Here is a 21,001-nt window from a genome sequence, read left to right as displayed (position 1 = left end):
AGCAAGTCAGTTAAGAAAAAATTATTATTTTACAATGATGGCCTAGCCCGGCCAAACCCTCCCCTTACCCGGACGATGCTGGGCCAAATACAGCCTGGGATAAAACCAGGGTCTGTAGTGATGCATCTAGCACTGAGATGCAGTGCCTTAGACCGCTGCACCACTCAGGAGCCTTTGCGGCTCTAGAACACAGAGAATACAGGTTGGAGGTTCTCTCTGTACAGTCTGTTTGATTAAAGCCTCTATTGCTTAGCATCATCCTGTACCAGCCACTGTCCTACAACTTCAATTCTACAAATATAAATATATATGTATATATATATATATATATGTAAATATATATGTATATAAGTATATATAAATATATATATAAATATCTAAATATATATATAAATATATAAATATATATATATATGTATATAAATATATATATATATAAATATCTAAATATATATAAAAATATAAATATCTAAATATATATATAAATATATATATAAATGTCTAAATATATGTATATAAATATATATGTATCTAAATATATATCTAAATATATATGTATATAAATATATATGTATATAAATATATATATAAATATATATGTATATAAATATAAATATATATATATAAATATAAATATATATATATATAAATATATATATAAATATATATATATATTTTTTTTTACATATAACGATTTTTAGATTGCACTAACATATCCCTTAATCGACAGTGGATGTATCCCCATGCCAATAAGGGGCAGAACAGCCCTAGGTTCTGTCCCAAATGGAACCTTAAATTCCCTATATAGTGCACTAATTTTGACCATAGCCCTATGGGCCCTGGTCAAAAGTAATGCACCAAATAGGGAATAGGGTGCCATTTGTAACACTACCCTTGTTGCTGCATAGCAGGGGTGCCACAGGACCATTCATTGCCACTCATCCAGAACAGTCTAGCCAACTAACCATATCAGATGAACCAAAGGTATGTACACTGAAAAAAACATGTGCAACATGTAGTGTTGGTTTCATGAGCTTCAAATAAAAGATCCCCGAAATGTTCCAGAAGCACAAAAAGAAAATTTCTCTCAAATGTTTTGCACAAATTTGTTTACATTCCTGTTAGTTAGCATTTCTTATTTGCCAAGATAATCCATCCAACTAACATGTATGGCATATCAATAAGCTGATTAAACAGCATGATCATTGTACCAGGTGCTGGGGACAATAAAAGCCCACTAAAATTTGCAGTTTTGTCACACAACACAATGCCACAGATTTCTCAAGATTTGAGGGAGCGTGCAATTGGCACACTGACTGCAGGAATGTCCATCAGAGCTTTTGCCAGATAATTGAATGTTAATTTCTCTACCATAAGCCGCCTCCAACGTCATTTTAGAGAACTTGGCAGTACGTCCAACCGGCCTCACAACTACATACCAAGTGTATGGCTTCATGTGGGTGAGCAGTTTGCTGTTGTCAACTTGTGAACAGAGTATTCCATAGTGGCGGTGGGGTTATGGTATGGGCAGGCATAAGCAACGGACAACGAACACAATTACTTTTTATCGATGGCAATTTGAATGCACAGAGATACCGTGACGAGATCCATTGTCATGCCTCATGTTTCAGCATGATAATGCACAGCCTCATGTCGCAAGGATCTGTACACAATTCCTGGAAGATGAAAATGTCCCAGTTCTTCCATGGCCTGCATACTCACCAAACATGTCACCCATTGAGCATGTTTGGAATGCTCTGGATCAACATGAATGACAGCATGTTCCAGTTCCTGCCAATATGCAGTAACTTCACACAGCCATTGAAGAAGAGTGGGACAACACTCCACAATCAACAGCCTGATCAACTCTATGCAAAGGAGACGTTTCACACTGCATGAGGCAAATGGTGATCACACCAGATACAGATTGGTTTAATGATCCACGCCCCTACCTTTTTTTGTATTTCTCAAAGGTGTCTGTAATACTGCTGGTCATCTATGAACATTTGAACACCTTGAAGAACAATCTGGCCTTAATGGCCATGTTCTCTTATAATCTCCATCGGGCACAGCCAGAAAAGGACTGGCAACCCTTCATAGCCTGGTTCCTCTCAAGGTTTCTTCCAAGGTCCCTGCCTTTCTAGGGAGTTTTTCTTAGCCACCGTGCTTCTCCATCTGCATTGCTTGTTGTTTGGGGTTTTAGGCTGGGTTTCTGTATACGCACTTTGTGACATCTACTTATGTAAAAAGGGCTTTATAAATAAATGTGATTTGATTTGACCAACAGAAGCATATCTGTATTCGCAGTCATGTTAAATCCATTGATTAGGGTCTAATGAATTTATTTCAATTAACTGATTTCCTTCTATGAACTGTAACTCAGTGAAATTTGAAATTGTTGCATGTTGCATTTATATTTTGGTTCATTATATTTACCTAGAGCGCTTCAATTCAGGAAGCAATAGAACTAGCCTACAGTACATGTCATGTACTGATAGAATGAGTAAAGACTTAACAATTACCTAAATGTCAGTTTGATTGCCAGTGTGCACATTGTGCATAGCCTATTCACACACTGCATGGCATGGTTGACAATGCCACCTAACCTAAGCCCGAGCTAGCTGCTTCTTCTGAGTGAAACTCTAAACCCCCACACATTACCATGGAGACGGACCTCCATTTGGTGAAGTGGGGCTCCACTTGAGGGGTCCTGGCACGTCCACATGAGTTGCAACCTTCTGAGTCCTAAATGGCACCATATTCCCTATACATTTCATTGCTGAGCACTATGGGCCCTGGTCAAAAGTAGTGCTCTACACAGGGTGTAGAGTGCCATTTTAGGATGCTTCCCCCATTGTCCCGACAGACAGGGGAAGTGAGGGTGTCATTCATTCCACTGAGGATTATTGTTGAAAGCCACAAACCAGCTCTCTGCCTTTCTGTAAATTGGGGATAGTTTACTATGGTAAAACCGATTTTAGAAAATAAACCAGTATCTGTGGTGCCTTTATGTAAGTTTTTTTTAAATAGTCTTTCTACATTTACACGTTTAAGTTTGCAAACTCGATCAAGTTCTAATATAGCAATTTAGGCCGACTATACTAGTTTAGTCAGCAATCATGTTTTCACATTGCAACAATGTAATAACTTTAAAATCGTGAGCGGAGCAGATAAAACGTAGCCAATTTATATGTATACAAATAGATCCATGCTTGACTGTACATCCCGATACTAGAAGCGGCCTACGTCACTTTACCTCGGAACAGGTGAACCAAAGATGACGTCGGACTCGTGAGAAGTTCAAGGTTTCTCCGAAAAACGATGTTGCGCCTGTCAAGCCAACCAACTTTATTCAATGTAATTTGCATTCGCTAAATTTCCATATTTTTTTTAGGTTGGATAATTCTCGTGGTGCTCTGGCAACATGCAGCAACTGGAAGCAACTACAACCAGCAGTTTGGAAATGGTTGTTGGTAGCCTACATTTCGGATTAACTCTTTCCTTTCTGGTTACAGTATGTATGTAGCCTATCGATTCGAACCAGCAGAATTAACCAGTTTCTAACCTGTTCTGTGGTTGCCCCAACAACTCACCTAAACCCGACCCACATTCACGGTAACAAAAAGAAAATGTATAAGAGATAGAAAGACGATTCCACTTTTGTGAAATCGGACAGATACTTATAATTGTTCCAATCAAATTGTACAGGTCCATACGCACCTAACAGTGATGTGGTCCCGCTTAACGTATTCCAGACAGTTGCACCAACACTTGAATCAGCTGGTCTGGACACTACAGTTGCATTCTAGGTGCACCCCCTTACCCCGTTGGACTGGCACACAAAAGAGTGTGTGTGTATTCATATGTAGATGAGCTGGCATAGAATAATAAACTGAGTCTACTACAGCCAAGATATGCCATGCTATGTTGGGAATCTTTCCATACATTAGCAGGGATTTTATCATCTCATGCATGTTTTATGGATACATTTCTTATGGATAAAAAAAGTTAACAGCATAACTTTCAACCAAACACATTGCATTCTGTTATTAACAACAATATCACCATGCATCTTTAATGCAGATCACAAGCCTCACTTACTGAAAACATCTTTTGACTCATGTTTATGGATGGATCCCAAAAGGTAATACAGTATTTCTATGAATGTGATAGTTTGTGATTCATTAGCGGAGTCCTGTTGACCACAATCGAATTTTGGGAAATCTGACACAAGCAATACACCTAGTTCTCATCTGTGACTGTGATTCATTGTTTGATCCCCAATTTGCACCCTATTCCCCTATATAGGGCACTACTTTTGACCAGGTGCCATTTGGGAAACAAACATTGAGTACAGTAATAATTCCTCTATGAATCATGGAACTAATCAGACCAGTCCTTTTCTTAAAATAAATACAACAGGGTAAATACAATGAAGGGTTCATGACTGGTGCAAAACTACCTCTCACTCAACAAACAAAATAACTGCTCATTGATTTCCAGAGGCAGACCCAGTGAGCCACCTAGTCCTGGGTGGTGAAGCGAGTCTGGGGAGTTAAGTACATGGGAACCATCATGTACAGCACATACTCTTTTAATGCCAACACTAAGCATACCAATAAAAATACCAACAACAACTGTACCTCCTACGCAGACTGAGACAACCGTATGTTAACACCCGGATACTCTCCAACTATTACACCTGCCATATAGAGAGAGTGTGCTAACTTTCTGTTTCCTGTCCTGGTACGGTGGCCTGTCAGTTTATAATAAGGGTATCCTTAGGCGGACTGCGAATCTGGGGTCCAAGCTCTGTGAGCTGCAGTGCAGGGGGCTTCAGGGCCTCTATGATAAACAGGCAATGGACAAGGCCAAACGCATCATAGAGGACCCCACACACAATCTTGCCCTATGTTTTGAACTGCTGCCCCCAAGAAGGAGATTAAGGGTCCCATTGCTTAGTAAGAACAGAAGCAAGGCATGTTTCACTCCATCAGCCATTGGGCTGCTGAACAATGGGACATAGGACAGATGCAAGCCCAATAAACAGTTAGATAGTAGGCCCCAGAGACTTTGATTATGTGGAAATGTTTACTGACTTTCCAGTTTTCTGTACTGCATGTACACTGAACAAATATCTAAAACACCACATGTAAAGTGTTGGGCCCATGTTTCATGAGCTGAAATAAAATATTGCAAAAATGTTCCCTACGCACAAAAAGCATATTTCTCAAATGTTTTGCACAAATTTGTTTACATGCCTGTTATTGAGAATTTCCATTCTGCCAAGATAATCCATCCACCTGACAGGTGTGGCATATCAAGAAACTGATTAAACAGCATGAGCATTACACAGGTTCACCTTGTGCTGGGGCAATAAAAGGCCACTAAAATGTGCAGTTTTGTCACACAACACAATGCCACGTCTCAAGTTGTGAGGGAGTGTGCAATTGCCATGTTGACCGCAAGACTGTCCACCAGAGATGTTCCCATCTTTAATGTTTATGTCTCTACCACAAGCTGTCATTTTACAGAAATTGGCAGTACGTCCAACCGGCCTCACAAACGCAAACCAAATGTATGGCTTTGTGTGGGCGAGCGGTTTTCTGTCAATGTTGTGAACAGAGTGCCCCATGGTGGCATTGAGATTATGATATGGGCAGGCATAAGCTACAGATAACAAACACAATTGCATTTTATCAATGTCAATTTGACTGTGCAGAGATACAGTGACAAGATCCTGAGGCCCATTGTCGTGTCATTCATCTACCTCCATCATAATGCATGGCCATGTCACAAGGATCTGTACACAATTTCTGGAAGATGAAAATATTCAAATTCTTCCATGGCCTGCATACTCAGACACATCACTCATTAAGCACATTTGGGATGCTCTGGATCGATGTGTACGACAGCGTATTCCAGGTCCCACCAATAGCCAGAAACTTCGCACAGCCATTGAAGACGAGTGGGACAACATTCCATAGGCCACAATCAACAGCCTGATAAACTTTATGAGAAGGAGATGTGTCACGCTGCATGAGTTAAATGGTGGTCACATCAGACACTGACTGGTTTTCTGATCCACGGCCCAACCTTTTTTTAAAGAATCTGTGACCAACCGATTCATATCTGTATTCAGATCCCATCGACGGGGGCTGTAGTGGAGTGTGTTGAGAGCTTCAAGTTCCTTGGTGTCCACATCACCAACCAACTATCATGATCCAAACACACCAAGACAGTCGTGAAGAGGGCACGACAAAGGCTATTTCCCCTTAGGAGACTTTAAAGCTTTGGCATGGGTCCTCAGATCCTCAAAAACTTCTACAGCTGTACAATTCTGACTGGTTACATCATCACCTGGAAACTGCTCGGCATCTGACCGCAGGGCGCTACAGAGGGTAGTGCGTACGGCCCAGTACATGACTTGGGACAAGCTTCCTGCCATCTAGGAGCTCTATACCAGGCGGTGTCAGAAAAAGGCCCTAAAAATGGTCAAAGACTCCAGCCACCCAAGTCATAGACTGTTCTCTCTGCTACCACATGGCAAGCGCTACCAGAGAGCCCAATCTATGTTCGAAAGGCTCCTTAACAGCTTCTACCCTCAAGCCATACGACTGCTGAACAGTTAATCAAATGGCTACGTGGACTATTTGCATTGACCCCCTTTTTACGCTGCTGCTACTTGCTGTTTATTATCTACTCTGTACAGTGCCAGTCAAAGGTTTGGACACACCTACTCATTCAAGGGTCTTTATTTTTGACTATTTTCTACAGTGTAGAATAATAGTTTAGACATCAAAACTATGAAATAACACATATGGAATCATGTAGTAACCAAAAAAAGTCATAATATATCTTATAGGTGAGATTCTTCAAAGTAGCCACACTTTGCCTTGATAGCTTTGCACACTCTTGGCATTCTCTCAACCGGCTTCATGACGTAGTCACCTGGAACGCATTTCAATAAACAGGTGTGCCTTGTGAAAAGTTAATTTGTGGAATTTCTTTCCTTCTTAATGCTTTTGAGCCAATCGGTTGTGTTGTGACAAGGCAGGGTTGGTATACAGAAGATAGCCCTATTTGGTAAATTACCAAGTCCATATTATGGCAAGAGCAGCTTAAATAAGCAAAGAGAAACAACAGTCCATCATTACTTAACAACCTCTTAAGGATCTGACACTTTTTTTCAGATTTTCGCAAGGATATGCATTTCTTGATACCATTTGAAAGGAAACACTTTGTGGAAATGTGAAATGAATGTAGGAAAATCAATCACTGACTCTCAATCTTACCTGATCCGAAAGAGAAGGGGCTGTAACATCAATCGAACCACAAGTTTGATCCAGGCTTTGCTGTTCTGCTGGTGTTTTCGTTGCACCCAGAGATCCAGCCGGTTCTGTTCCCACTATGTCTGTCATCTCTGAGAGTGGTATATCTGATATAGTCTCATAGATATCAGGGTCCTGATATAAATGAGATTGCCCACTAGGATCCCCTGCCAGTGTTTTCATCATCCAGCCGTCAGAGTTCTGCTGTTCAACTGGATCCTTGATAAACGGAGAATGGCCTGACTGCAACTGAGGAAGTACACTTGTGGGCTCTGGTGGGACAAGGAGCTTTAGGGAAGGGTGCTGCATCAAATTGCCAAGACCTGGAGTGTCTGAGGCTGAGTTGAATGAGACACCTGGAACTAAACTATGCTTCTTCATCACTTCTTCATCACATGGCGGGCTCTCTCTAGTCTCGTTGTTGGAGGTCTGCAGTCCCACCATTGTTTTCACATGCTCATACCACTCGATATCATTGATGTCTTGTGAGACCCTGAACGTGGACTTCCTGTGAGTGGAAAGTGATCTCGCAGAGTGATCCGTGGACACGTGGACCCTGATCACAGTGCCTGGCCTTTGATCTTTGTTAGACATCTTCGTTGGCTCTCTGTCAGTCGTTGCCTGCGGGGATGTGTGACTCTGAGTCCCAGGATCGGTGAGGTCCAGTTGGCCCTGGGTCTCCGCAGAGAGCTCCCTCACATACTTTGCAGGGATGTAGAAGGGCTTGGTGCTCTGGTCCTTCTGGACGTGCCACCAGTGCTCGTTGGTCCTGGAGACCAGGATGTACCTGTGAACATTACAGGCTCAAAAAGGCAATGTAAACAATATGTTTGGGGGCTGTGCAAAACACACAGTACGTCTATAATCTATATCATGTTGTCCGATCAGTTTGTTTGTAATTGTACTCATTTTACCATGAGCTGATGACTAATTTCCATTTTGTGAAATATTTTATGGACAATAAATATTTTCAATTCAATTACATGTCGTTGGGCTTGATGGAGACCAGAGCCCCGTCCCTGGCTGTGTACTCATACTCAAACTCCACCTGCACCATCTCCATGTTACTGTAGGTAGGCCTATACAGTCAGCCGCTCCCCTGGCTGGGGCCTCTGTATTGAGATGCAGACAGTCACATTTCAGAAGAGGTCATCTTGGGAGCTGGAAACAGTCGAAAGGGTACATTTAAAACTGCTGTATCTGACTTTGTGCATCTCAAATGGCACCCTACTTTTTTTTGCCAGGGTCCATAGGTAGAGTGGCATTTGGGACATACTTTATTTGCATGAAAAACAAATTCAGATCCAGTAAACTGAGACAGGACTTTGCTACACTGGCCATACAGTAATAGGCGTTGGGGAACCTCAACATTGTGGGATTCACAGAATTACATATTAGAACTAATTAATAGGATCTCTGTTGTGGAAGTACTCAGTTACTAAAGTCCATCTTTGTCCTCTAGCAACATGATGTACATCTGCCTTACAGATTATTATCATAAAGAATGTGGACTGACAGGTATGGCTGTTTTTGTTCCATGATTTTAACTTGAAAATGGGCAGGCAGACACCATTAAATGTTGGTTCCCATCGCTGTGCATGAAAATACTGCTACAGGAAGTTGCTGACAGCAGTCACTGCAGTGCAGAACGCCCTAACCCCAAATTTAGAGCACTAAAGACACACAACACAGGCACACACACATAGAGCCCACAGAACAGGAAGCCTGTAGCCCTGCACCACCCTGGAGTGACGATTCTCAGATCACCCCATAGTCAATCTGCAATCTCAGTTTCCCATATAAGGCCTCCAGAGGCCAATGGAGAACTGCAGAAAACACAGGACTCAGTTCCTCCCTCTAATTTTAGTATTGTGAAAGCATTGACAACCAGGACCAATTACTAGTCAGAAGTCAAATTGATCCAAGTTGATTCCCTCTCCATTCTTACCCATTCAAAGTGAGTGAGGCATCTGATCTGTCATCATGACAATTGTATTTTGTTGACATTGGATATTGTACTTGGATCTAATGTCCTGGTGAAAATACATTTTAAATATCTTCTTTGAGTTCGAGTAACTTCATTGATATGTTGTTGAAATAAAGTTTTGGTCTCAATAAAGCCAAGGGTAAAAACCAACTCAACATTATAATGAGTCAGAGATGTTATGCAGAACAAGTTAAACACATGATTTAATCCCCATTTACAGCGGAATAGCCAAAGTGTCATTCAAAGGTAATCCCATGTCACAATTATGCACACTAACATCACACCAAACTTTTACAATAAAACAAATGTAATTCAAGGCTTGACGATACAATAAATGTGACTACCTGGAGATGCAAGGCTTGTACCAACTTTGTCCTCTTCTCTCTGAATGTTCAGCGGCTCCCAAATGTCAGAGGGAGTTTAATAACTTCCATTTGCATTAACACCCATCGTATTAAACCTGGTAAATCTCTATTTCACCATCTAGTTTCCATCAAATTAGTTCACTTGTCCAAGAGTCCTATGTTCAGAGGTCCTGTGGTGTCAGTTATAAATCCTAGCAGTCTACCACTGCCCTGTGTGCGCACACAGGTTTCAACTTGCCTGACTGCCTCTGTATCATTTCCTGTTCTACCAACTGTGTATTGGAACAACACAGTGAATGGTGAGACTGGGGGACAGGAACAAACTCACAGAGTGCTACAGTATGGCAAATGGTAGTGACTCAGTTTAGTCCTATTGTCTCATAAATAAAAAATTGTTTCAATTTAGTCTGTGACCATTACTTTTGTTTAGAACTACAGTATGGAACATTCTCTGGTTATAGGCGAACAGCCCAGAGAAATTCCCCCAAAAATGTGCATCAACTATGGACCCTGGTCAAAAGTAGTGCACTATATAGGGTACAGGGTGCCATTCGGGACACAAAGATTGGCTATTAGTTTTAAATACCATCTAACCTGCATGCCAGTGTGCATTCTGCTGGTTTGGTATAACATCATGACAGTTGGACAAAAAAGGGACGCAAACAGAATGGTATCAAGATTATTTCTAATCTGAGTTTTATTAAGAATTACACCTGTGATACACATCCTTTTATCCTCATATTTTCCTCTGCTCTGTAAAGTAAAGCAAGTTAGTCAAGTCTACAGTAAACTCATGTCTCACCTATTCCGTAGACTCCTAGAGGATGTTTTACAGAGGTTTGAACCCTGAGCTATGAATTTCCCTTTGTGGGGAATTTAGGACCAAAAACAAATTAAAAAGACTAATGTATGATTTGTCACAGATTCTTTATTCCCACACATGCAGTACTGCTCTAAAAATGGGCAGTGTGTGTGTTTGGTCCCACAGCTGGGAGAACATTATCTCTAAACTTAAAGGACAACAACGTTGGCCTGCCAGAGAGGGCTCTGTTCAAAAGAATTGCTGTTTTTAGTGCTGGCCTCTACAGCTCCATCAGGGCTCGGATTTCATCAACACGTGACGTCTTCCTCTCAATGGGGTTCTTGGTGCCAAAAGCCTTCTCCACCAGATCCTGCTTCTGCCTCTGAATCTTCACCATGTTCTCCTCCACGGAGCCCTTCACTATGAACTACACACACAATAAATATTTGTATGTACACACACACACCTCTTCTGCCTCTGTGTCCATGATAAAACTACACACTTTAGTGACTACATTACCCACAACCCGCAACCTCTGACCTTAGTGATGACAACATCTCTCTTCTGGCCGAGGCGGTGACACCGGTCCACACACTGGTCCTCTGCTGCTGGGTTCCATGCCTGTGGACACACACAAATGTCAGAGTGTGTACATTTGTGTCTGTGTGTGAGGAAAGTGTAGATTACTGAACAGTTGAAACACTTACTGGGTCCATGAGGAAGACGCGGGATGCAGAGCTGAGGTTTATCCCCACCCCTCCGGCTTTGAGTGACAGCAGCATGATCAATGGGCTGCCAGGGGCGTCGCTCTGGAACTCCTGAATGACCTGAGCCCGCCTTTTCTGGCTCATAGTGCCGTCCAGACGTACAAACTTGAAACCCTCCTCCCTAGAGGCAGAGCGTGAGAGAGTGATCCGGGGTAAAATATATTTTTAAGTGTTCTGTGTGTGTGTGTGTGTGTGTGTGTGTACATGTTACCTGAGTGGAATCTCCAGAATAGTGAGGAAGCGTGTGAACTGAGAGACAACCAGACTCCTGATGCTGTCGTCCTCACTGCGCAGTCTGAGCAGGCTAGACATTAGAGCCTCCACCTAGACACACCGTTTGTTGATCAGGGGGTGTCTTACAGTAGCTAGAAGCCATCACATCTTATAGCACATGAAAACCATTCGCCAGGAGTACTGATTCTATGAACATACAGTAATAAATCAATTATACAGATATATATGTGTGTGTGTGTGTACTTGTCTTGTCTATATTGAATACATAATTTAAATATTCACAGTGTAGGTTGGAAAAAGTATGTGAACCCCTAGGCTAATGACTTCTCCTAAAGCTAATTGGAGTCAGGAGTCAGCTAACCTGGAGTACAATCATTGAGACGTGATTGGAGACGTTGGTCAGAGCTGCCTTGCCCTATAAAATCTCACAAAATTTGAATTTGATAATCACAAGCATTGCCTGATGTGAACCATCCCTCGAACAAAAGAGATCTCAGAAGACGTAAGATTAAGAATGGTTGACTTGTATAAAGCTGGAAAGGGTTACAAAAGTATCTCTAAAAGCCTTGATGTTCATCAGTTCACGATAAAACAAATAGTCTATAAATGGAGAAAGTTCAGCACTGTTGCTACTCTCCCTAGGAGTGGCCGTCTTGCAAAGATGACTGCACGAGCACAGTGCCGAATGCTCAATGAGGTTATGAAGAATCCTAGTGTCAGCTAAAGACTTACAGAAGTCTCTGGAAAATGCTAACATCTCTGTTGCAGAGTCCACGATACGTAAAACACTCAACAAGAATGGTGTTCATGGGGGGACACCACAGGAGAAGCCACTGCTGCCCCCCCCCCCCCCAAAAAAGAAAAACATTGCAGCACATCTGAAGTTCTCAAAAGAGCATCTGGATGTTCCACAGCGCTACTGGCAAAATATTCTGTGGACAGATGAAACTAAAGTCGAGTTGTTTGGAAGGAACTAGCAACACTATGTGTGGAGAGAAAAAAAGATAGCACACCAACATCAAAACCTTATCCCAACTGTAAAGTACAGTGGAGGGAGCATCATGGTTTGGAGCTGCTTTGAAGCCTCAGGGCCTGGACAGCTTGCCATCATTGATGGAAAACTGAAATTCCCAAGTTTATCAAGACATTTTGCAGGAGAATGTAAGGCTATCTGTCTGCCAATTGAAGCTCAACAGAAGTTGGGTGATGCAACAGGACAACGACCCAAAACACAGAAGTAAATCAACAACAGAATTTTCCCACCCTGCACTGTGACTGTTTTCACGGTGTGTTCAATAGACATGAAAACGTACAATTGTTTGAGCAGACTGTTGGTCTATTGTTGTGACCTAGATGAAGATCAGATCCAATTTTATGACCTATTTATGCAGAAGTCCAGGTAATTCCAAAGAGTTCAAATACTTTTCTTGCCACTGTGTATGTGTGCGTACACACAAAACCAGTCAAAGGTTTCACAACACCTACTAATTCAAGGGTTTTTCTTCATTTTTACTGTTTTCTACATTGTAGAAGAATAGTGAAGACATCAAAACTATGAAATAACACATAGGGAATCATGTAGTTTGGTGGGACAATCATTTGTTTTTCAACAGGACAATGACCCAACACACTTCCTGGCTGTGTAAGGGCTATTTGACCAAGAAGGAGAGTGATGGAGTGCTGCATCAGATGACCTGGCCTCCACAATCATCCGTCCTCAACCAAATTGAGATGGTTTGGGATTGGTCGGATCACAGAATGACGGAAAAGCAGCCAACAAATACTCAGCATATGTGGGAACTCCAAGACTGTTGGAAAAGCATTCCAGGTGAAGCTGGTTGAGAGAATGCCAAGAGTGTACAAAGCTGTCCAGGCAAAAGGTGGCTATTTGAAGTATCTTAAATATAAAATATATTGATTTGTTTAACACTTTTTTGCTTACTACATGATTCCCTATGTGTTATTTCATAGATTTGATGTCTTCACTATTATTCTACAATGTAGAATATAGTAAAAAAAAACATTTGAATGAGTAGGTATTCTAAAACATTTGACAGTTAATTAGTTAGTTAGTAAGTCAGTATGTATATGCATGTATGTATACACAAAATGTTTATAGGCGCAACAGCTTTCTACAACAGGGTGGTATTCACTAGGAATCAAACGGGCCCAAACAGGGAGGGACTACCTGAACGTTTCCAATAAATGTTTTGCTAGTTTGCACAAAGGAATATACCCCAGAAGGGGTTCTCCAGGTGTGTGTATGTTACCTTGGAGCTGCTCCTCCAGTTCTCCAAGAGGTTACTCTCCTCCTCCTCCTCCTCCTCCAGAGGGAACTCCACTAGTTCACTGGCCTTGATCTGGCCTCTGCACAGAGGGCAACGCGCCTGCTCCTACACACACATACAATAAGTGTACCTGGTCAATGCCTGCAGCAAGCGAGCGAGAGAGCAAGAGAGACACATGGCGTGTATGTAGTTAACTACCTGCTCACTGCGTATGACCTCTGCGATGCAGGGTCTGCAGTAGACGTGTGCACAGTGTGTGATGACGGGCAGACGAACAGAGTCCAGACATACAGCACACTCTTCATCAGAGCCAGTGCCCAGCACCAGCCTCAGTTTCATTATCAGACGCTCTCTCAACTCTGCAGGAGTCACAGCTACAACACCTGGCGAGGGGGGGAGGGGTGGGGGAGAGGGTGTCGGGGAGGGGGTTCATTAGAATGGTATGTGGCTATTTAAAATACCAACAAAACAATCCGCTACAAAAGTTACAAAATGTATGTGTATACACACACACTTTACCCATATATGTGTGTTACCTGTGTGTGTAGTGGTCTTTCCCAGTAGGCCAGGGTGGCAGCAGAACTGTCTCAGCCTGACTAGGATAGCCAGAACATCTGCGTAGTTCCTGAGGACGGTCCCCTCTGCAACGTACCTAGACACACACACACACACAGGTGAAAACACACATGGCCACATACAGGTATAAACACACACAGCCACACACAGGTATAAACACACACAGCCACACCTGCTGATGGTGGTGCGTCCCTCTGTGCGTGCCAGCTCGTATTCCTCCCTCTCCTTCTGTGTCAGCTCCACTTCCTCTATTCTGACACTCCTCTCCGGCAGAGAGACCAGAGGCCGACCACACACACGGCTGGTCTTCGTACGACGCAGCGTGACACACTTCACTAGAGCCTGCAGATTCCTAAACACACACGCCGGGTCAAACACACACATTTGAGTTGTCAGCTTTGGCAGCCAGTGAAAACATAAACACAGCCATTGTTACAAATGTGAGATGCTGTAGTTGAGATCAGTTGTCGCTTTAGCAGGAGGACTCTAAAAACCATGAGTCAGCCAGCCAGTCAGTCAAGCTGGCATGACTGTGAATGACTCTCTTGCTGTTGTGTGTGCGCACGCGTGTACTGACTGCAGGCCGGTCTTGTCCCCCTGTGTGACAGGTCTCTGTATGACTCTGTTCCACCACTCTCTCACGTCGAATGGCTTAAGACGCAGAAAAGCCACCAGCATCCACAGATCCCTCAGGTTGTTCTGGATGGGAGTGCCTGGACACAAATGACACTGAGCTCTTCACATGTTCTATGTCAGCAGTTGACATTATCCACTAGCAGCGTGTGTGTGTGTGTGTGTGTGTGTGTGTGTGTGTGTGGCTAGTACCTGTGAGAATCCAGCGTCTCTGTGTGTTTAATTTGAGTACAGCCTTGCTCTGCTGGGTGTTTGGGTTTCTGATAATATGGCCCTCGTCCAAGACCACTCTCAACCAGCTCACTGTATGGAGGGGACTAGCACTGCCCTGAGACAGAGAGGAGTGAGTGAAAGAGAGAGCGTTGCAGTTTACCAGTCCCAAATCAAGAGCAATAACACACACCCACCCTCCACTCACCGAGTAGTCAGCAGAAAGCACGTTGTAGGTGGTGAGGACCATGTGCTGCGAGGACAGGAAGTGTGTGTCCCTGTTGCGTTCCGAGCCATAGTACAGATACACATTCATCTTGACGTCCGCTCGCACATGTTGATCCAACTGGTCCTACACCACAAGTTAACATGTTAGTGTGTGTGAGAGTGACTGACCGTTTGTTTGTTTGTCTGTTTGTGTGTGTGCACGAATGTGCAAAAGAATGTGTTCTCACCAGCCAGTTGCTGAGTACTGATAAGGGGCAGATGATGAGAGTGGCTTTGGCTGCTGGGTCGTCTGTGCTCTGGGAAGAGGCAGCTTCCACCGGTGAAACTACACTTTTACCTTAACTCACACACACCAAATAATGCAGTCATCAAATGGGTGGGGATGCGTGTAGCTTTATCACAGATCATCAGTATATCAATGATGCATGGCAGAGCAATATAATATATCCACCATATATTGACTACTGAACTCACCAACACTCTTTTTCTGAGGAGCTCCCTGTGTTAACCCACTCAGTGCTGCTGCAAAGTCCAGGTCCTCCAACACAGCACCCCCTAGACACACACACACACACCACCCAGTTTTGCATGCAAAGCCTAGTGTTGCACGCAAACTATGTTTCAAATCCTAAATGCCAGTACTTGTAAAGACGGCTGTCTTACCTTTTCTTGAGGTGCTGACTGCTTTCCCTTTGGTCTTAGCAGCTGAAAGGACAGATTTTATTGCAGCACAGACCACCACATATACATGGCATCAGGAGGGACAAAATCACACACACAGCCAATTTACCTTTCTTTGTTGTGGTGGCCTTGGCTTTGCCGCCCTGTGGCCTTCCCTTCGCTGTGTGGTGAAGGAAAGATATATTAGTTCAGCTGAGTCTGCATGTCCTCACACAAATAGTAGTAGTGTGTATATTAGGGACTTCTACCTTTCTTTTCAGACACCCAATCCTCGTCTCCAACCTCTTGCACCACGTCCACTGACTCCACACACACCACCTGGGCTTCAGCCTGATTGGCTCTGAAACACACACACACAAGTTGTCCTGACAGAAACCAGAGGTGATAACATACGCAAGAAGAGAGCTATGTGCTAAGGCTCTAACCTACCTCATACAAGGGGAGTGACCAGCGGGAGCCACAGACACTTCTGCCTGATCCCCGTCACCACTCTTCCCTGAGCGAGCGAGAGAGAGGAATCAACATTAGTGAGAGAGGAGCAGGCACCTGAAATGTCTGAGCACACACACTTACCTTCAGGGTTTTTCCTTGCGGTGATAGAGGCCTTAGATTCTGGGGAAGACTTCTCCTACAGACATAGAGACACAGCTCACTGACAGGACATTCAGAAATCCACACACAGAGGCTGACATCTTTTCACTTTACAACAGCTGATCTGAACCAGTGTTGGGGTCAATTAATGAAAAATAACTTGAAATTGGGTTTACTTTTTGAATTGACTGGAGAAATTAAAATGGAATTGACCCCGCCCCCCCAACCCTGATCTGAACAGACATGATAGTGACAAATCTATCACCTAATCCTTTCACCAATCAGCAGCCATGAAGGAAGCCCACTTCAGATCATAACACTTACCGGTTCACACAGAGGTTTCCCGTGGTGGAAGTTGGAGAGGATCAGAGCGATGGTGGTCAACGTTTTCCCCTGAAAACAGAATCCACAGTGGTGATGGTGAAGGGTGTGTGTGTGTGTTCATGTACTGTACATGGTCAGTAATCAGTGTGTGTGTTCGTCTCACCAGTCCCATGTCGTCAGCCAGTATGCCGCCCCGGACCCTCTGCGGTCTCTCTCTAACAGAGGAGTGTGTGAGTGTGTTATAGAACAGTTCCCCCTTAACCTCCCAGAAGTGGGGCAGCGCAGTGTTGTTTTCACACACACACATCCAGCTCAGAGCCTGCTTCTGGTGGGGCAGCAGCGGAGTACACACTGCCTGTAGATCGAAAGATACACACACAAACACAAATAGCCATGAGTATATTCCGATTTCAACCTCCTCCCTCCTTCCTTCCTGTGTGTGTGTGTGTGTACACACACACACTGGAGTTCAAAATTTGGGGGTCACTTAGAAATATCCTTGTTTTTGAAAGAAAAGCAAATGTTTTGTCCATTAAAATAACATCAAATTGGTCAGAAATACAGTGTAGACATTGTTAATGTTGTAAATGATTGCTGCAGCTGGAAATGGCTGATTTGTAATGGAATATCTACATATGCATACAGAGGCCCATTATCAGCAACTTTAAAACATCAACAATGTCTATACTGTATTTCTGATCAATTTGAGGTTATTTTAAATGGACAAAGAAAATGTACTTTTTTTTCAAAATCAAGGACATTTCTAGGTAAGCCCAAACTTTTGAACAGTAGTGTGGGTGTACACACAGTACCAGTCAAAAGTATGGACACACCTACTCATTGCAGGGTTTTGTCTTTATTTTTTTACTATTTTCTACTATGTAGAATAATAGTGAAAACATCAAAACTATGAAATAACACATATGGAATCATGTAGTAATCAAAAAAGTGTGAAAACAAATCAAAATATATTTTGAAGGTCAGTCAATCAAGAAAATTTCAAGAATTTTCAGCTCCCCAACGGGCTCAGGAGAGGGTAAGGTCGAGTCGTGTCTTCCGAAAAATGACCCGCCAAAGCGTTATTTTATTATGATTTTTACCATTTTTATTTACCCTTTTTCACAGTCTCCAATTAGTAGTTACAGTCTTGTCTCATCGCTGCAACTCCTGTATGGACTCGGGAGAGGCGAAAGTCGACAGCCGTGTGTCCTCAGAAACACAACCCAAACGCACTGCTTCTTGACACAATGCCAGCTTAACCCAGAAGCCAGCCACACCAACGTGACGGAGGAAACACAGTACACCTGGCGACCGTGTCAGCGTGCATGCGCCCGGCCCATCACAGGAGTTGCTAGAGCGTGATGGGACAAGGACATCCCTGCCGGCCAAACCCTCAACTAACTCGGACGTCGCTGGACCAATAGTGCGCCGCCCCATGGGTCTCCCGGTCGCTGTCGAGTCGACCAGGATCTCTAGTGGCACAGCGATGCAGTGCCTTAGACCACTGCGTCACTCGGAAGGCCCCCAAAGCGCGCTTCTTAACACCCACCCGATTAAACCCGGAAGCCAGCTGCACCAATGTGTCGGAGGAAACACTGTTCAACTGACGACCGAAGACAGCCTGCAGGCGCCCGGTAAAGCTCCCCACCAGCCAAACCCTCCCCTAACCCATATGACGCTGGGCCAATTGTGCGCCACCCTATGGGACTCCCGGTCACGGCCAGTTGGGCTTGAACCCCAGGATGTAGTGATGCTGCAAAACTGCAATGCAGTGCATAAGACCACTGTGCCACTCAGGAGGCCCTCCATTCCTGACTCTCCACACTCTCTCCCGCTTCTCTTAAAAACACACAAGTATACATGCACTCACCTCCACTGCCTCTCTCTCTCCAATCTTATCCTCCATCAGGTTTTCAAATAAATTGTCAAATGCATTCTTCAACTGCGGGAGAGGGGAGGAAATGGCGTGATACGACAACCCAGACGTAGGTAATCATAATTTTCAATATCTTGGTGTACATCTTTATAAGCCTATTTGTTTGTAAGTGTATTGTGTCTGATCAAAATGCACCATATTCTGTACATAGTGAACTACTTTTGACAAGAGCCCTATGGGTCCTGGTCAAAAGTAGTGCACTAAATAGTAAATAGGTAGAACACTAAATAGGGAATAGGGTGCTATTTGGGAAGCAGATGGTTGGAAGTACAATACCTCTTCTGCAGTCAGTAGGACACTCTTCCTGGGCAGATCTCTAGAACCATCTGCACACATGAATCCTTTCCCAAATGACACACACACACACACACACACACACACACACACAGTGAGACAAGAGATTGCCCAGGAGGAGGCTATGAGTGTACCTGTGTCAGCATGTGTGTGTGTACCTGTAGGCCCACTCTGCAGTTTGAAGCTGCGGGAAGTTATCTGCCTCACCACTGCATCTCTGTTCTCCTCTCTCCCCCAGAAGGACAGAACTACAGACATGGTGAACTGGTTTGTCACCCCGAACGGCACCACCCTAAACACACACAAAACAGTTCATTACCTTGGCTTGTACACACACAGCTGCATATCAGTTATAAACACTGATCCATGGACCTCTACATGAACTTTGACAGGACCCATGCACACTGTCAGCCCTGCTCTCACACACACTCACTCACCCTTCCACCCTGGCCAAGTTGTTGTCCATGATGTTAGCCAACAACACAGCTAGCTCTCGTTTGATGTGCCCCACCTGACTGCCATAGACGTTAGCCACCATCACCGCATTACGGTCGTACGGGTTCTGAGGCTGACGCACCAGAGACACCATCTCCCCTTTGTTCACCTATACACGCATAATAGGGTCATTCATTCTCAAGGTCTATTTGTGACGCATAAGTTAAAGTAAAAGTAGTAAGAAGTTAGCCTAAAGCCAGGAGTGGTCAGGACAAACTCTTGAACCATGGATTCATGGATTTATCTAGTTTTTCTTTACCTTTTGGTAGATAGCTACTTACCACGCCAGTATAATACCGGAGGCCTACCACGCTCCCACGTAGGCTGCCAAACAGCACCCCAGTGTCTGGCTCTCGGTCCAGCTCTTCTCCTGTGCCTCGGATGGCCTGGGACAACGTCTCTGTGACCGGGTCATCTGCAAAGCTAAACCCAGCCCCTCCAAACCATCGCCTGGACTGCATGGTGCCTGAAACACACACACACAGTTGACAAGTAGACCCGTGTTTCACCAAGGCCCTACCCCAGGGTGTGCACACATGTTTTGTTCTATCCCAGCAACGAGACAACTAGTTGAATCCGGTGTTTTATTTGCAAGTGCAAAATTAACTCCTAACATAACTAGCTGACATTCGAGCTAGTTTGTTGGCTACTGTACTGGATTAATCAATCAAATGTATTTATAAAGCCCTTTTTGCATCAGCAGACGTCAAGGTGCTTATACAGAAACCGAGCAGAAAACCCCAAACAGCAAGCAACGCAGATATAGAAGCACGGTGGCTCGGAGGGGTGGTCTCTAGTAAGACTATGATTATCTCAAGTTCAAGCAGCTACAACAAACATTTGACTAGTAGTGGGCACGAGTACGTGAATGGCGATTTGGTCTAACCTTAAAAACTAGCAATCATTAGCTGAGCTTGTTCTAAGCTAACTAGCCAACGCTGGTTAATGACCTAACTAGCTAATGCATGTATTTCACAATATATACAAATGTTAACAATTGGTCAAAAATATCGAGGTTTGGATTCACCTTGAAGATAAACAACTTATTTGCTAAATGTTAATTTCGTTTTGTTTCAGTCCTTCAACGCAGGCTGTGTATTTAAGCGCCTTCGTCTCTCTCCTGAATAGCCAATGAGCGCGGACTCTCAGCTTCGTCTAGCGTCACAAGAAAGGAACACGCCCACCAAAGTATTCTGCGTTTTGGATTGGCAAACACGTATTCTGAATTTCCGATTCATCGAGGTACCCGTATTTGCTAT

At 43.6% G+C, this 21,001-nt stretch overlaps 2 protein-coding genes across 6 annotated transcripts in view; both read right to left on the bottom strand.

Annotated features, from left to right (window-relative positions):
* Positions 1-9,938, bottom strand: part of LOC135523582 (rho GTPase-activating protein 27-like) — a 30,930-nt gene extending 20,992 nt beyond the window's left edge. For 2 of the 3 annotated variants that reach the window (XM_064950357.1, XM_064950358.1), the window contains exons 1-3: positions 9,663-9,938; positions 8,315-8,492; positions 7,296-8,118 (exon numbers count right to left, since the gene is read on the bottom strand). In XM_064950357.1, the coding sequence (XP_064806429.1) occupies positions 7,296-8,118; positions 8,315-8,394 (903 nt within the window). In that variant the 5' untranslated portion in view covers positions 8,395-8,492; positions 9,663-9,938. The remainder of the gene's footprint in view (positions 1-7,295; positions 8,119-8,314; positions 8,493-9,662) is intronic. The other variant, XM_064950359.1, reaches the window with a different exon arrangement.
* Positions 9,939-10,348: 410 nt separating this feature from the next.
* Positions 10,349-20,880, bottom strand: hltf (helicase-like transcription factor). 3 transcript variants are annotated; one of them, XM_064950356.1, is made up of 26 exons: positions 20,770-20,879; positions 20,024-20,208; positions 19,685-19,851; positions 19,406-19,539; positions 19,230-19,294; positions 18,888-18,959; positions 17,181-17,372; positions 17,018-17,086; positions 16,676-16,730; positions 16,532-16,598; positions 16,351-16,442; positions 16,212-16,262; positions 16,085-16,126; positions 15,896-15,976; positions 15,649-15,758; positions 15,402-15,545; positions 15,176-15,311; positions 14,928-15,063; positions 14,523-14,702; positions 14,311-14,426; positions 13,973-14,157; positions 13,757-13,879; positions 11,464-11,576; positions 11,193-11,373; positions 11,026-11,106; positions 10,349-10,912 (listed from the first exon to the last, which is right to left on the bottom strand). In XM_064950356.1, the coding sequence occupies exons 2-26, from the start codon at positions 20,201-20,203 to the stop codon at positions 10,766-10,768; spliced, it is 2,919 nt and encodes a 972-aa protein (XP_064806428.1). In that variant the 5' UTR covers positions 20,204-20,208; positions 20,770-20,879; the 3' UTR covers positions 10,349-10,765. The 3 variants fall into 3 exon arrangements, with proteins under 3 accessions (XP_064806428.1, XP_064806426.1, XP_064806427.1); XM_064950354.1 differs by having other exon boundaries at positions 14,311-14,702; positions 20,770-20,880; XM_064950355.1 differs by having other exon boundaries at positions 14,311-14,702; positions 19,230-19,279; positions 20,770-20,880.
* Between the last annotated feature and the right edge of the window lie 121 nt (positions 20,881-21,001).

This window comes from Oncorhynchus masou, chromosome 31 (assembly GCF_036934945.1).
Source record: "Oncorhynchus masou masou isolate Uvic2021 chromosome 31, UVic_Omas_1.1, whole genome shotgun sequence".
NCBI lineage: Eukaryota > Metazoa > Chordata > Actinopteri > Salmoniformes > Salmonidae > Oncorhynchus > Oncorhynchus masou.
The sequence above is the reverse complement of the archived record's forward strand: the minus strand, read 5'-3'. Positions and strand labels throughout refer to the sequence as shown.

Coding starts and splice junctions, on each gene's coding strand:
- hltf (XM_064950354.1), bottom strand. CDS start 20,203: ATGCAGTCCAGGCGATGGTTTGGAGGGGCTGGGTTTAGCTTTGCAGAT. Junction 19,295..19,405: donor ACTGCAGAGTGGGCCTACAG/GTACACACACAC, acceptor CATTTGGGAAAG/GATTCATGTGTGCAGATGGT. Junction 16,443..16,531: donor GGTCACTCCCCTTGTATGAG/GTAGGTTAGAGC, acceptor TGTGTGTTTCAG/AGCCAATCAGGCTGAAGCCC.